At 35.4% G+C, this 16,156-nt stretch overlaps 3 protein-coding genes across 3 annotated transcripts; 2 read left to right on the forward strand and 1 right to left on the reverse strand.

The window, feature by feature from the left end:
* On the forward strand, positions 1-944 carry LOC100763717 (olfactory receptor 52M1-like). The gene is given in 2 exon segments (XM_027408002.1): positions 1-88; positions 91-944. Coding segments are annotated over 2 exon segments (942 nt in total).
* Positions 945-7,904: 6,960 nt separating this feature from the next.
* LOC100763435 (olfactory receptor 52K1-like) lies at positions 7,905-8,849 on the forward strand. The gene has a single exon (XM_027408001.1). The coding sequence runs from the start codon at positions 7,905-7,907 to the stop codon at positions 8,847-8,849; it is 945 nt and encodes a 314-aa protein (XP_027263802.1).
* A 4,971-nt stretch (positions 8,850-13,820) lies between these two features.
* On the reverse strand, positions 13,821-14,783 carry LOC100768372 (olfactory receptor 52A1-like). The gene has a single exon (XM_027407509.1). It carries the CDS (start codon positions 14,781-14,783, stop codon positions 13,821-13,823), a length of 963 nt encoding a protein of 320 aa, XP_027263310.1.
* Between the last annotated feature and the right edge of the window lie 1,373 nt (positions 14,784-16,156).

A 16,156-nucleotide genomic window follows, 5' to 3' on the forward strand; every position in this document is an offset into this window, starting at 1 on the left:
ATGGGGCCAGCTAATAAGTCCCAACTCTCTCCAAGCACCTTCTGGCTGATGGGCATCCCAGGACTGGAGCACCTCCATGTCTGGATTGGATTCCCTTCTGCTCCATGTACATAGTGGCTGTGATGGGGAACGTGACAATCCTGGCTGTGGTGAGAGCAGAGCGCAGCCTCCACGAACCCATGTTCCTCTTCCTGTGCATGCTGTCTGTCACTGACCTGGTCCTCTCCACGTCTACACTGCCACGCATGCTGTGTCTCTTCTGGATGGGAGCTCATGACTTTGCCTTTGATGCTTGCCTTACTCAAATGTTCTTCATCCACAGCTTCACTGCCATGGAATCTGGCTTTTTCTTGGCCATGGCCATTGATCGCTATGTGGCTATTTGTGACCCCCTGCGCCATGCCACAATTCTCACCCACAGTCGCATTGCCCAAATGGGAGTAGCTGTGGTTCTGAGGGGAGTAGGCTTCTTCACCCCACACCCCATTCTGCTCAAGCAGCTTCCCTACTGCAGATCTCGAATCATTGCACACACCTACTGTGAGTTCATGGCTGTAGTGAAGCTTGCATGTGTGGACATAGGCGCCACCAAGCGTTACAGTCTCACTGTTGCTTTTGGTATTGGCTCCTGTGATTGTTTCTTCATTGCAATCTCCTATGTTCTGATCCTCCGTGCGGTTTTTCACCTTCCATCTCGCGAAGCAAGTCTTAAAGCTCTAGGCACCTGTGGCTCTCATGTCTGTGTCATTGTTGTTTTCTATTCCACAGCTGGGTTTACCTTCCTGACCCACCGTTTTGGCCACCATGTGGCCCCCCAAATCCATATTCTAATAGCCAATATGTACCTATTGGTTCCACCATTTCTTAATCCCATTGTTTATGGTGTTAGGACCAAGAAAATCCGAGACTACCTTCTTGGTACTCTAAGAGTAAAAGGTAACTGATCATGGTGAATTTGTTTGAAAACATAGTAATAGAAATCAAAAGAAAGAATTCAAATAATTAGTCATTTTCTCATTATGGAATTTTTGGGGAATTCAAACATTAATTTTTAATGTTAAGGAATTACTACAAATAGCAATCCCAAATTATGATGAAGTTGGTAGTTGTGATATTTTGTGTACTTTGCTTACAGTAACATATTTTAGAACTTGATGATAAGTAAATGCAGTATTTTTCTTGCCCATCCTTCAAACCTGAGGATAACAGCTTATCTTAGAACAGGAAGTGATCCAAAAGGAAGGAAACGTATGGCCATTCTAAAATGTTCCCCAAGAAAAGTCTGCTAAGGAAAAATTAATGACTACTGTCAATGATTGATATAAACTTACATATCTGATGTTTAGCTCCTGAATTCATGAAAATGTCCAATATATTTATAAAAATCTTCACACAAGACCCCTTATAGTAAATATAGAATATTATTTATAATGATCCAATCAACAAATTCTTAAAATTATTTTATTTTGTGCGCATGAGCAAACATGTCATCAGAAATTATAAATTACAAGTGGTTTGAGCTATCCAATGATGATTCTGGAATGAGATGTCCAGTCTCCTGCATGTACAATACATATACTAGCCAGTGGGGCAACTCTCCAGCCCATTCTACAAATATTTAAACCACCTTGTAATTATAGACTATTTTTCTAGTACTGGTTTTAACATGAGCTAACATATGGCCTCCATAAACCTTTGGTTTCTGTTTACTTGTTTACTCAGATTCTACTCATGACTGTCTCTACACTTTTATGAATAAGTCCATATCTTACTTGACACATTGATCTTGATTTAATTTTTTGTATTCAGAAAATAAAAAGCAATTCCTCTTGTAAAGCTCTATTTATTGAAATAAGTAAGTTTAAAGTTTTGAACCATTATTTACACATAATATTGAAAATGAAATTATTAGGTATATTTTTTCTGGAACACTTTCAGCAATTGAACAATTATTTCTAGTAAAATTTAACACTTCACTTTATTTCTCACCTTACACAAGATAGATTTGCACAAGAGGAACTCAATAAATATTTGTGAATCTGATATTGTCTTTATAGCAACATATTTTATAAAAATACTATTTATATTTTCTTTCTTTCTTGGATAAGGTATGTGTTTGTATGAGGGGGCTTTGTGTATATATACATGTACACAGGTGTGTGAGGGCACAGACATGTGTGGGTGCATGTCTAAACATGATTGTATATATGGGCGGAAACAGCTAAAGAGTGACAGAGAGATGATGGAATGGGCTATTAATGTTACAAGGAGAGAAAATGGGATACATGAATTGATATGAGTTTTCAGATAGGATAAGGTGTGAAGCTTTGGAAGAAATGAAGCAACATTCTGTGTTGCTACTAAACAGAGTAAGAGAACATTGACTAAGACTGGTGCAGTAGCAGGCAAGAGTGAGAAGGCATGCAAACTATGCTCAGCTACATGCTTGGCTAAAAGCTGAGCTAAAAGGGCAAGCTTAGTAGTGTGTAAATGAGAAATACACTCAACTTTGTATTTTATAATACATTATTGAGTCTTAAAATAAAGAAGAACCTGCATATTTGTGCAATATGGACAAATAAAAAGGACAGTGTAATAAATGAAGTAAGTCCAATCCTGAAAGAAAAATACATGCATTGTATTTGTAGAATCTAAGTAAACAGTAATTAAGATGGTAAGACAATCCTATACAAGGAACTATAGGCAACAAAGGAATGCTGAGATTGGAAGAAATAGTCATACCCACAGAAGAGCACACCAATTGGTAATCCAGTACCAAATAACCTGAAAACATGCATAAAAATAACATCATATACTGACAGAGTAGGTTATAGTTAAAGACTTATATGTATATATATAAACATATGTGCATATAACAATAATTAATGAGAAAGGGGCCAGGAATTTAAAAGACAGCAAGGAAGGATTTATGGGAAGGTTCAAAGGGAGGAAAGCAGAGGAAAATGGCGTAATTATAATTTTGAAAATAAAAGAAATCATTTTAAAAGAATATTAGAGAAAAGAGAAGAAATGTAGTTAGTAAGGGTAGCATAGTGTGATGTAGATACACATAAGCTGAACAATTCTAGATTTAAAGGACATGTCAAGGTACTTAATGTAAAGACTATATGTAATAATTAGGTATTGTAAATTGTGAGTTTAATATTTTAAGCTATTCTCAGATATGTGAATCTGTTCAGCTTCTTTAAATACTTCACAATAGATACAATCACATTATACAACTTAACTTTATATAATCAAAACATATATCAATAAAAGAAAGATTTTTGTGGCTGTAATTATGTAAATGGTAGTGTGACAAAATGGAAGAAATGAATGATTTAGACATCATAGGAGAACTTTCACTCTCCAAAAAGAAAATAACTTGATCCAGATTGTCCATAATGACCAAGAAAGAACTTTATTCACTGAGTATAACAAATTTACTTTGCCGTGTGCAGCAAAAATTGATGAAGATTCTGCTAAATTCTGAAGTTACTATCATAAATGACTATCATAAATCCTTGGCAATTGATGAAAAATATTGTGTGTGAATGTGTGTGGGGGGGAATGCTCATATTTATTTATTGATATTATTTTATTATTTGTTGACATACCTTTGACTGGGCCAAAGGATTTAAGAGTAAATAGACACAATCTCGCAGTAAACTTCCTGTTCCTGTGACTCTTACAATTTCCCTCTTCCCTTTTCTGCAATGATCTCTGAACCTTAGATATGGTGGTTGCATTAAGATGCATCCATTGGGCCTGGGATTCTTAACTTTGCACTTTGATTGGTTGTGGTTTTCTGTTATGGTCTCTGTCTGGTTCAAAGAGAAGTATCCTTGATGAGGGTAAGAAGTATAGTTCTCTCTGAGTATAAGGACAAATATTTATAATGTAATTTGCTGTGAGATTCTGTCTCCTAGTAATGTCATAAGCTATAACCATATCGTCTCAACAATGTGACTGCCTAAACATGAGCTGAACAAGGATATGAGCAATAGACATACTAGTGTGGACCAGAGAAATCCCAGGAAGTCTTAACTCTACACAAAGAACTACAAGCAACTAAGGAATATCGAGAGCTGGATAAATAGTGTTTTCCAGGAAGAGCACACAAATTTGTTATCTAATACCAAATAGTAACTTTTAAAATCATACATTCTAGCAACATTATACAGATCAAGAAGGTTGTATGTATTTAGACATATATGTGTATATAAATATGCATATATGTATGTAATAACAATTAATAAACAACAGGTGATAAATTTGAAAGAAAGCAAGGAAGGGCATATGGGAGGCTTTGGAGGGAGAAAAATAAGGGGGAAAAGATGTAATTATATTATAATTTCAAATAGGAGAAATAATTTAAAACAATAATAGTAATTTGAATGAACAAAGAATGAGTAGTCAGGGCCCTAAACATTCTTTTCCAGATATTTATACTTTACCAGTAATTTCTGAATATCATAGTTCTCAACAATTTCTTTCTCCTTCAGTTATATCTACAACTCTGCCCAGAGTCTTTCTAAAACATTTCCTCCTCAGCCTTGTCTTCTGTGATGTTTTTCATCTGGAACTCCATTCTTGCTCAAATTTCCATCATTTCTTCCTTTTCTCTTCTTTATGTTGCAAATATTTTTAAAAAATTAGCTTTACTTGGTCCATACTATTTCTAGGTATAAGTGTGGGCTTCAATGCCAATTAAGGAATTAAGAGCTCTAATATCCATTTCGTATTTATTTGTGGAAGCCTAAAGGTGAAAAGAAGTAAAATAACTTGAAAACAGATAAATTTACATGTAAATACAGCCTTGTAACAACAAAGTTTTGGATTTTGCCTTCTTAGACACCCATCTGATTCACCTGCTCTTGCTTGTCTCTCTGGGGTTTGCAATCCACAGCAAATTTTGTGATGCTAATGTCACTGTCTGTCCTTAGTGAATTGACTCAAGATTTGTTTCCTACAACATTCAAGGTAAGAGTAGCACATTGGATATAAGATAAGGCTCACTTGGGACCCAGGGAAGAAAACCAAACCAAATTAAATGGACATGAAGCTCAAACACACCATCATATTCTTGAGTGAAACAGCTCCTCCTCAGACCTCTAGTTCACTGGGATCATTCCAGGCTCACTGTGACCAGATCTGTAACTGTATGCAGGTAGGATTCCAGGAAAGAGACAAAGGAGGGGGAGAAAGGGTGAGATCATCCTGAGACTCAGCGAGTAATATAGGAAGAAAGAATCTATTATTTCAACAAAATACCCAAACCCATTGTAGAATTCTGCAATTTTTAAAGAATGACCAGAGACACTTGCTTAACAAAAAAGCAAAGCAAAACAAACCTTCCAAGTGTTTTTCTTGAATCAATTGTGTCTTTACTTCTATTAATATTCATATGACCATTGTCAATGTTTTATGACAGCACAGACTAAACCTTTGTCATTTTGGTTTAAATCCCAATACTATCCTAAAGACACTGCAATGTGGGGGACATCATCCATAATATTCCTGATAGATGATTATACTGTTTCTCCTGGAAACTTTAACATGGTGTATTGGATTTCTGAGTTTGTGAGGTATCACATTTGTTGTGAAAAGACAGGATACATTCTTCTAGTGAATTAATTATATTTTAATGTTTTAATCCCAATTATTTGTGCATATATATGTCTATAGTGATACCAAATATTTTCTCTTCAAACATATAATTAACCTAGAAATATTAGAATACAAAAGTACCTAGATTTTCAATTATTTAGGCTTAGGCTATCAATTCAAAACTTTTCTTTATCTTCATCGCAGTCCTTTGTAACTAAAAATTTATAATACAAACTTTTACATTACTTCAAATGTATATAGCATTGAAAGGCATGAATAGTTTAATTTTAGAACAAATTTTCAGGAATTATGCCAGGAATATGCCTGTATTATCCACATAGGGATTGAATAGTGGATTTAAACCTAGCTATCAATTTTGCCTTACATGGCTTATCTAATTTTTGGCATTTGGAAGTTTAGTTTAATACCTGATTTGACATAGAGCAAGGAAGAGTATGTGGGAGGGTTAAGAAGGAAAGGAAAGGAAGATGTTATAATCATAGAAGAATATCAAAAAGAAAAGAAAAAGATAAGATCAAGTTACATAGAGTAAGTTTGAGGTCTGAGATTCCAAAGGCTTTCATATTTTCACTATGCCAAGTTACCTCTCAGGAGATGTGTCTATTGTTGAGCTCCAGTGTGCCTTTCAACAAAATGCAATTATAATTTGAAATATTCATGTCCAAATCAGTCAACATAGTATGTAAAAATTGCTACATAGAATTTTAGTCCTAAGCCAACAACACAATATGCTCTTACACATTTGTAATGATTAAACTATATAAAAAACTTGCTATTCCTGTATTATATAACCTAAGCATTAACCTATATGTGTTTTAATTGTCTTTATAATGATGTCAAGTATATCATATACCAGAAAGTTAACAGTAACTCATTGAGAGTCTTGTGACTATCCCAGGTGTGCCTGTAATACCAGCACTCATCAGACTGAGGCAGGAAGAACATGAGCATGATAAGGATCTGACTGCCTAGTGAGTTTGAAGTCAAAATGGACTTCATAAAAAGACCCTGTTTCAAAGTAAAATTCCAAAGGAAAACAAAAATAACAGCAATAAAAGCCAAGCCATTAGACTTACAACTAATTGGGAACATGTTAAATATATTATGGGATGGTTTGATATGGATATAACTATAAAACCCTATTATTCCAAGAAAACTGTCAACTACAAGAAGGAATTATGAACTACAATTGATACCATCATATTGGTATGTAAAGCAACTTTGGAATACATGCTTTGGTTCATGATCTTAAGCTTCTATCCTTTACTGTGTTATTTATTATTATATAGTTGAAATGTTTAATAAAATCTAAGCCTTAGAAGTGAAATGTAATTATGCTCATATAATTTTTAAAACTAACTATCATTTCCTTATATTAACATTTATTATGCAAATGTAATTTCCATTTTAGCAAAATAACATAAATTCATGGCCTCCATTTAATGCCAGAAAAAATTGTACTTCTATAAAAATAGTAACATAGTTTAAAATTTTAATAACTAAAATAGAGTGGTATTTTGGTAAAGACATCTATTATATTAAGCCCCCAACACTACTCCCAATACAAGCACAACCAAACATTTCCACAGAAAATCACTTTTTCCTCTGACTTTTACCCACACTCCAATTGTTCTTTACTGAACAATCTGGAAAAATGCTTAAGTTATTATTTGCTGAGGCTTTTGGAAATCTCAATTTTGTCATCCAACACATCCATTTTTCTACCAAAGTTATCATCTTGCTTTCTACATAAATTTCCCATATAGTTCTGGATCTTTTATCAGAATGAACTATTTACATTTAAACATTTCCAGGGTAAATTCCAAAGTTCTAAGCAAGTTCTAACCCCCCAAACAAGACTAATACATAATTATATTCAGCTTCCTTGCCTGAAGCAAGCACTGAAATGTCTGGCTGGTTCATATGCACACACTCTGCTTGACATGTGGAACACATGCCTATATCTTATCACATAAGTGGTTACATTATAAAATGATAAATATTGAGTATGGCAGAATCAGAGCAATGAAACAATCTAAACCATGGAAATAGTATATGTTTAGTAAGAACTTATTTTTGAGAAATATCCTCTTCTTAGACATCAAGTTGTTCATAATTTTCCTCATGTTCATATTGACTTGGTCATCAATTTATGAGTCATTACCATAATAAGCTACTACGCTGACCACCATATCTAAGTGTGACTATAGAAATTTCATATGATATTATCCCTGTTCTCCCTAGGAATCAGAACTTGAAGAGCTCCTATGACCATGCCTTCATGCAATCACTCCATTCCTCAGCCCACGATATTCACCCTGGCTGGAATCCCAGGCTTGGAATCCTCTCAAGGCTGGTTTTCTGTACCCTTTTTCTTGATATTTGTAATAACTATCATAGGAAATATCACCATCTTAAGTATCATTTGGATAGAGAGGAGTCTCCATGAGCCGATGTTTCTTCTCTTGGCTACACTATCAGTTGTGGACCTATGTCTAGTTATAGTCACTGTACCACGAATGTTAGGAATCTTCTGGATGAATGCCAAAGAAATCAGCTTTGATGCCTGCCTCACACAAATGTTTTTCATCCCTTCCTTTTATGTAATGGAATCAGGAATCCTCTTGGCCATGGCTTTTGATAGATTTGTGGCTATTTGTTATCCTCTGAGGTACACAACCATCCTTGATTACAGCATGCTTCTGAAGATGGTACTAGCTATACTGGCAAGAGCAGTGACAGTGCTGACCCCTGCACCCATCCTGACAAAAAGACTGGAACAATTCCAAACCAAGGTCATTGCTTACTCCTACTGTGCCTACATGGCTCTGGTGATGATTGCTTGCGGAGACATCACCAACCACATTGTTTATGGCCTGCTGGTTATTGTAGCATCTGTGGGTGTTGATCTAGTTTTTGTCATTTTGTCATATATACTAATCCTCCATGCTGTCTTTCATATTCCATCTTGGCAAGCCCGGAGCAAAGCTCTCAGCACATGTGGTTCTCATCTTTGTGTCATTGGTCTGTTTTACTCACCAGTTGTCTTTTCTGTCTTATCTCAGATTTTAGGGTACCATATGGCTCCCTATTTACAGATTATAATAGACAATTTGTATTTCCTGGTGCCTCCCATGGTCAACCCCTTAATATATGCAGCACGAACCAAACAGATGCGGGAGTGGGTGTTTCAGGTTCTCAGCTGTCACAGAGATTGAACTGGTACTTTTGATGAAAAGAAGACATGGCAGCATGGAGTTGGGTGCTATGTACAGCAAGAAGTCAAAATAATTTCTGCAAATTCAGGGTTTTCTTGAACGTCGGAAGAAACTACTGATTTAAGAGAACTCTATCAGAGTGAGAATGTAACTAGGGCATATCCTTTCCATATTGATGCATGAAAATCCCAAGTGCTTGCTTATATTAATAAAATGGGAGTATTTATCGTAAATTTTATTTTTTATTAATCAAATAGGATCACATGAACTGAAAACATGACCCAAAATATGTAAGAGTACAACTGAAATGTGTATCATTAACACAGTGCTGGTTTAATTTTGTCCTTTGATGTTCATTTTTCTTTCTCTTCACCAACACACAATCATATATTATAGAAGATGATTGTAGTGAAATAGATATATAAACATATCCTTGAACTTATAAGTAAGTAATGATCTTTTATTCTTTGCTCAAACACATTTATAGGGTAATAAAATGATCATATGAGGTATATAATAAAATGATTTGAGATATAGGTATTTCCATATAAGAAAATGGGCTTTAACTTTAACATTAGTTATTCAGAAAGCAAAAAACGTAGGGCAGCAAGACTCAGATACATTATTCCAGGGTGTATACCTAAAACATTAATATACTCTATAACAGAGACACCCACACATCTGTGGTGTGTTCACAGATATGTTCACAAGAGCTAGGAAAGGGAACTAGTTTGGATGTCTATTGATAGATTAATGGACAATGAAAATATGCTAGCTGTGCACAATGAGTTTTACTCAATGATAGAAGAGGAGTTAAAATATAGTCCATGGCTTCTGAAAGTATTGAATGAAGGTGCCCTCTACACGTGGATAGTGCTCCTTCCAGAATCCAAGGATTATTAAACAGTAACTGTAGTCTCAACTATAGGATACATCCCTATGAATTGCTGATCAGGAAAACAACTGAAGGTAACAAATCTCTATATGCTATTGATCTTTCTTTCCCATCAGAACATGATGATAAGATACTCTTGATGAAGGAATCACATACTTTGGTGAGAATACATAGAAAGAACCCAAAAAACAAAACTAGTTTTCTTCCTATAAAGCAGCCATAGTTGCAAAAGGGACAGTTTTGGGAGGTGTCATTTTCCTCAGTGGTGTAACCACTAACAAATTGTTATTGCTTCAGTGAATAACATACAAAACATGCTCAGAATGGACACTGTAATAAATTCAGTGACTGACACAAAAAGAAGACGTCAAAGTTGGAGGACTGTTTGGGAAGAAGGGATTCAGAGGGAAATCAAGGGGGATAGGGGAAGGGAAGACGGTTAAAATGACTACTATTTATTATATAAATGTATGAAACTGTCAAAAATAAAAAGGAATTCAATGGAAAGAAACCATGGCTTTAAAACGCTACATTTTTAATTTAAATTTTCCTCACCATATATCTGGTTTCAAATATTTGTATAAATTTAATGCATTCAAAACTATACATCTTAATTACTAAAATATTAGCTATTAAAGATTATGCATTTCATTACCACACTGTCTCTATATGAAACTAAGAATGTTCCTTATGTTTTAATAAAACAAGAAAAGTAATGAATAAGAGAAGTAAATACTGGAATAAAATGCAAATTTCCACAGATGGTGATTAGCAGAATATATGTTGAAAGGTGGAAATTTTATTGCTTTTCTAAATATCGAAAGCTTTAGTTTTCTTTCCAACAATTCATGGATTTCTCAGTTCATGAAGATGTGATGTACCCATTAGTTTTCTTTACCCTACCATGTTCTATGTGCCATAAGGAACTTGGAGGAATAATAGTCATCCTACTTACATAGTTTGTTTCTCCCACCTAAAACATTTTAGGTGCAGTATTAACGACTACTCATATGTTCTCTGACTGCTCCAGAATTTGCCTGAAGAGAGTCCTAGTTCACATCAATGGGATTTTATGACTGTTATTCTTTTTCTTAAATTAGAAATCAAGAGATAAACACAAACTATAGAGAGCACATCAACCAGTTTATTATAGGGCAGGAGAGCTAGAGGTGGAGATGAGAGAAATAGAAGAACAGAGCAGGTCAGAGAGTAAGAGAGTGGAGAGAGAGAAAGTGAAGAGAGCATAAGTGAAGAATAAGAGAAAAGAGAGAAAGTAGGCAGGGGTCTGTCTTTTAAAGGGGTCCTCTACACCTCCTTGCAGACCCAAGTCCCATTGACCCCTGAGCTGACCAGGGTACTGCCTAAGTGGATTGTACCAGGTAACAGGGGAAGGACAGCATAATACCTGAACCTTTCAATGACTACTATAAGACCCTTTTCTGATTTGAAGAGTACAGTTTTCTCATGAATACAATGTTCAGGGAGTACTATAAATGAATTTTAAATGTTAATATCCACCTATCCACAAATTATTGGCAGTTCTATATGCCCTGTATCAGGCACCTACAGTAGCACCACATTGAGCTGCCATCTGTGGGAGTCATCTGTAATAGCCCCATGTTGCAGGACTAATCTGTCATAGCCTGTCGTTGTGGGGCTTAGGTAGGGGTTTCCCCAAGATACTTTATACTGTTGGTGGCTATAATGAAGGGTGTTGTTGTAACATGAATAATAAGAAGCCAGAGACAGATATTGAAGTTGAAGTTGAAGATTAGTGAGATATAGCAGCAGAGCCACCAGAGAGCTCTTACCTCTACTAATGCTGGAAGGCAATCCTCTCCTAAATGTTGCTGTATCCATTTGTCATTTGTGTAAAAATGGATGCTGTTTGTTTTGTTTAATTTTGTACCAGTCACATTGCTGAAAGTGTTTACTGGTAGAATCTTAGGAGTTGTTTATATATACTATAAGATCTTCAAATAACACTACTGTGATCTGTTTCCAATTTATATCTCCTTGATCTCCTTCAGTTGTCTTATTGCTCTGTCTAGAATTAAAGTTCTGTACTGAATAGCTGGGGAGAGAGTGGAAATTTTGAACATAAAAGATTTAGATTTTTTAATGAGAGTGATTTAGAATTGTTATTTATTAAATTCATTATTTGAAAACTGCATATGTATGTATAATATATATATTTTCTGGTTATTCTCATCTGTCATCTTCTCTCATCATCCCCCAATAGTCCTCCCACTACAAATACCCTTCCTTCATTCCTGCCTTTTTGTTTCATTTGTGATGTACCGAGTTTAGCAAAGGCCATTAATTTGACCTTGGGTTTGTAATTAACCATTGGAACCTCATGAGCTCACCAGAGTGTAGATAGGTGATAACATTGACACCCTCTCTCCTAGAATATGCAAGTAGAAAACAGTTCAGCAGAAACGAATAGTGCTCCATGTGTCCCACTCCCCATTGATGACTGACCTGTCAGCCCTGTATAGGTAGCCGCAGCTGCTATGAGTTCATAATTGCAATAGCTAGTCATTCCCAAAGTTGATATTTTGCAACCCTTCTCCATAACTTATTGCTCTTATGATCTTGAACCCTTCTTATTCAACATCCTCCACATCTTAGTGAGGTGATGTACATGTTTTGTTCAAGAATTAGCCCTCAAACATCACTTATTCTGTGCTTTGAAAATCCATGTGTCTCTGCATAAACTATCTTTCACTACAAAGAGAAGGCTTCTCCTATTGAGACTGAAAGTAGCAAGTGAATATGTGTGTGTGTGTGTGTGTGTGTGTGTGTGTCAGTTTGAAGCTATGCTCTTTAGTTCCCTTTGCATGCCTGTGATGCTAAGCATGGCTTTACATGGGTCTACAGTACTAGGCATATATTCCCAACTGTACAATAGGAGTCAAATTCACTTAGGGACCAGTTTTAAAACTTATATCCTCCAGGAAGTGTTATAAGTATATTTATATCATTGATTTTTGTCAGCACATATTTATTCAAAATACGTTTTATCAAAATGTACCATATGTAGAATTCAGTTCATAATTTCATTTATGTGTGTCAGTGATCTGATTTTGCTGGAGAGATGTCTCTGTTTATAGCTTTGAAACTTTTGTCTATTAATTGCTCATTAGTTATATATTTCTTTTTATTTTACTTTATGTATTTTTATTTTACTTTGTGTATTTTACCTTATGTATGATTATTTTTCTTCATAGATGAATTTGAAACAAGTGAATACATCCTGCCCAGAGAATTCAGGAAAAGGTGTCAGATTCCCTGGAACTGAAGTGATAGGTGATTGTGAATCACAATGCATAAGATAGGAACCAAACCCAGGTATTTTGCAAGAGTAAGAAGTGCTTACAAACACTGAGACATCTCCCTAACCCCTTAAATTAAGTTATAAACAGATAATTTACACACATACATGCACACAAGCACACAAGAACAATCCAAAAAATAATAAATATGCAATTACAAAGCTACATGGTATAAAGGTTATACTGGGACAAAATGCAAATTTAGCACTCTCTGATGGCAATGATGAAATTACAAGTAAATAACTCATTAAGAAATCAATAAAAATCTCAATAAGTAATTATTAATATAATAATCACATTGACTACTGATTCTGTTAAATCTTAATTTACTTTTATTATTTTTAATTGAATAAGATAAAAATACAAAATGAATGTTGCAATGTAGTCAATAACTAAAAATGTACCATATGTGAGATAATATATCAAAAATATTACCTTGAGCAATCAGCAAATATCTAACACTTATTTTTCATCAAAAACTATGCATACCAGAGATGGAACTTAAATAAAACAAAGGAAATTAAGAGTTATATATATATGAAATCATATGTATCAGAGATAAAGACATGGTATCAGTCTTATTTTGAAGACTTTCTATGACAATCCATTTCTAATTGTGGAAATGAATCCCTTCATGCTCCATTTTGAGGATGTGAAACCCCTACAATGAGTAGAGGGAATAAAACTTTCTTATCCCTAGAGAGCAACAGCCTTTTCCAAAAGGCAGTGACTGGCAGATCACTTCTGACATCCACAATTTAGAAGAAAGATCTGTGCCACCCTCTTACGAATGACCATATTTTTTACACCATAGACAATAGGGTTTAGAGCAGGTGGCAGAAGGAGATAGATGGTAGACAGAAGAATGTGAGTAGAAGGAACAACATGACCAAACCGGTGGCTGAAAAAGGAGAAAAAGGCAAGAATATAAAACTCTAGGAAAACAAAAATATGAGCGGTACAGGTGTTAAAGGCTTTGATCCGTGCCTCCTTCTGTTGAAGATGAAAAACAGCCTGGAAAATCAGTGCATAAGATATGAGGATAAAAATCATGTCAAACCCCAGAATGCTAAACCCCACAAAAAGACCACATATTTTATTGACTCGCACATCATCTGCTGCAAGCTTCACCACAGCCATATGTTCACAATAAGAATGGGCGATTTGAATGGAATGAAAAAGATGCAGTCTTTTTATTAGAGTCGGTAACAGACCTACTAGCACTATTGCTCGAACTACAACCACCACTATCATACGACCCAGAATTGAAGGTGTAAGGATAGATGTATGCCTCAAAGGATCACAGATGGCAATGTATCGATCAAAAGCCATTGCCAATAGAATACCGGATTCCATGCCCTGCAAACTATGGATGAAAAACAGCTGGGCTAAGCAAGCATCAAAGGCCATGGAGTATGCTCTGAACCAAAAGATGGCCAACATTTTGGGGGCAATTGCTGCACAGAGTCCTATGTCTGTAGCTGCAAGCACAGCTAGGAAGATATACATGGGCTGGTGCAAGCTACGCTCAGCTGGAATGATGATCAATAAAATGATATTCCCTAAAAGAGCCACAAAACACACTACAAAGAATGGAAAACCAATCCAAAACTGCACATGTTCTAGCCCAGGGATTCCAATCAAAATTACGGTTCTAGGGTTCAGATATGACATGTTGTTGGGTTTCACTGAGCTCATCATTCTGTCTTCTTGCCACTGACCATGATACCTGAAAAACAGAATTTTGGAACAAAGTGAAAATATCTAAGTCTTCAGTTAAGCTTACTCTGTGTCAAACAATTGCTAGCGTTCAACCATAGTGATTTTTGAGCAGAGATCATGGCCTTCATTGGATTTTGTTCAGTGGGTGATGAAAGGCCTATGATGTTTGTCATTTTAGCAGAAGCAAACACTCACATGAAGCCCTCAATAGTTCCATGAAAGAGGTAAAACTGAAGGTATCTGGATTGTTTTTAGACATGCAATTATACCAATGAGAGCACTATTCTGACCCTTTTGGACCTTCAGACTCATTTGCTTGGAAGTTTTAACTATGTTTTTCCATTATTTATAGAAGACACTATATAATCATCACACTGAAAAATTCTTCTGTGAGTTGTGGTCTTAAAAGGGCCCTGTTATTTACATAATCAGCAATCCCATGAGAGCATCATGTATGAGCCATTCTGCCCCTAGCAAAGATTTTTTCTGATCACTGGTATATGTTCTTAAGGACAATTTTGGACAGATTTTTAAATCATTTTAGAATCAGTCTTTATTTCATCAATTTATTGAATATTCTGTTGCTTCCAGGGTGCTAGTCATGATTATAAAAGAGACTAGTAAAATACACCATTCCTTCAATGAAAAAGAATTTCATTGTTCCATAGTAGAATGTTGGAAAGTAGAAAATATATGTTCTATTAAGAGGCCATTTTACATTCCAGTTTCAATAAAAGTGCAAAAAATAACTTAGAACCTATGGAGAATTAATGAACAAGTTTCATGTGTCTGGCACCGAGGCAAACACACAGTGTACCTGTGAAGTTTTTGAATAACTGCTGTCTATTTCAGTTGTGTTTCGTGACTCGTCTGTCAATGCTTTTGCTTTTAACCCCTGTTGATGTTAGACTACCTGTCCTAGACAAGAGGCAGATTTTGCAGAATTCTTGTATGACAATGTATGTAGGGTATGAGCACTGTGTTTCTTTAAGACATGAATGTTTTTAGAATGGAAGTATCTGTTAAACTTCAGGAAGATATTTTGGGTAGATTTTCCAACCAGGGCTCATACCTAACTCTTTACTAAAAAAGCCTTAATTTTAAGAACAAAATTTGGATCTCCTACCATCAAGCTATAGATAAGAAAACTTAAATTGTCACTAGTATGCTATAGTTTGGACTTTCAAGAATATATGGATATTATTGGAACTTTCCCAGCTGCCCAATGCAAGTCACAAATCAACACAGGCTTTAAGTGGTTCACTGCTGCAGAGTGGCTGGTGGTTAGTGTGGACTTTGTTTCTTAGTGATCTAGTCTCAGTTTCCATGGCTCTGTGCAGAAGCAGGAAGCA

This window comes from Cricetulus griseus, chromosome 3 (assembly GCF_003668045.3).
Source record: "Cricetulus griseus strain 17A/GY chromosome 3, alternate assembly CriGri-PICRH-1.0, whole genome shotgun sequence".
Classification (NCBI taxonomy): domain Eukaryota; kingdom Metazoa; phylum Chordata; class Mammalia; order Rodentia; family Cricetidae; genus Cricetulus; species Cricetulus griseus.

Excerpts from the sequence above, each read along its gene's own strand:
- LOC100763435 (XM_027408001.1), top strand. The coding sequence starts at position 7,905 with ATGCCTTCATGCAATCACTCCATTCCTCAGCCCACGATATTCACCCTG.
- LOC100768372 (XM_027407509.1), bottom strand. The coding sequence starts at position 14,783 with ATGATGAGCTCAGTGAAACCCAACAACATGTCATATCTGAACCCTAGA.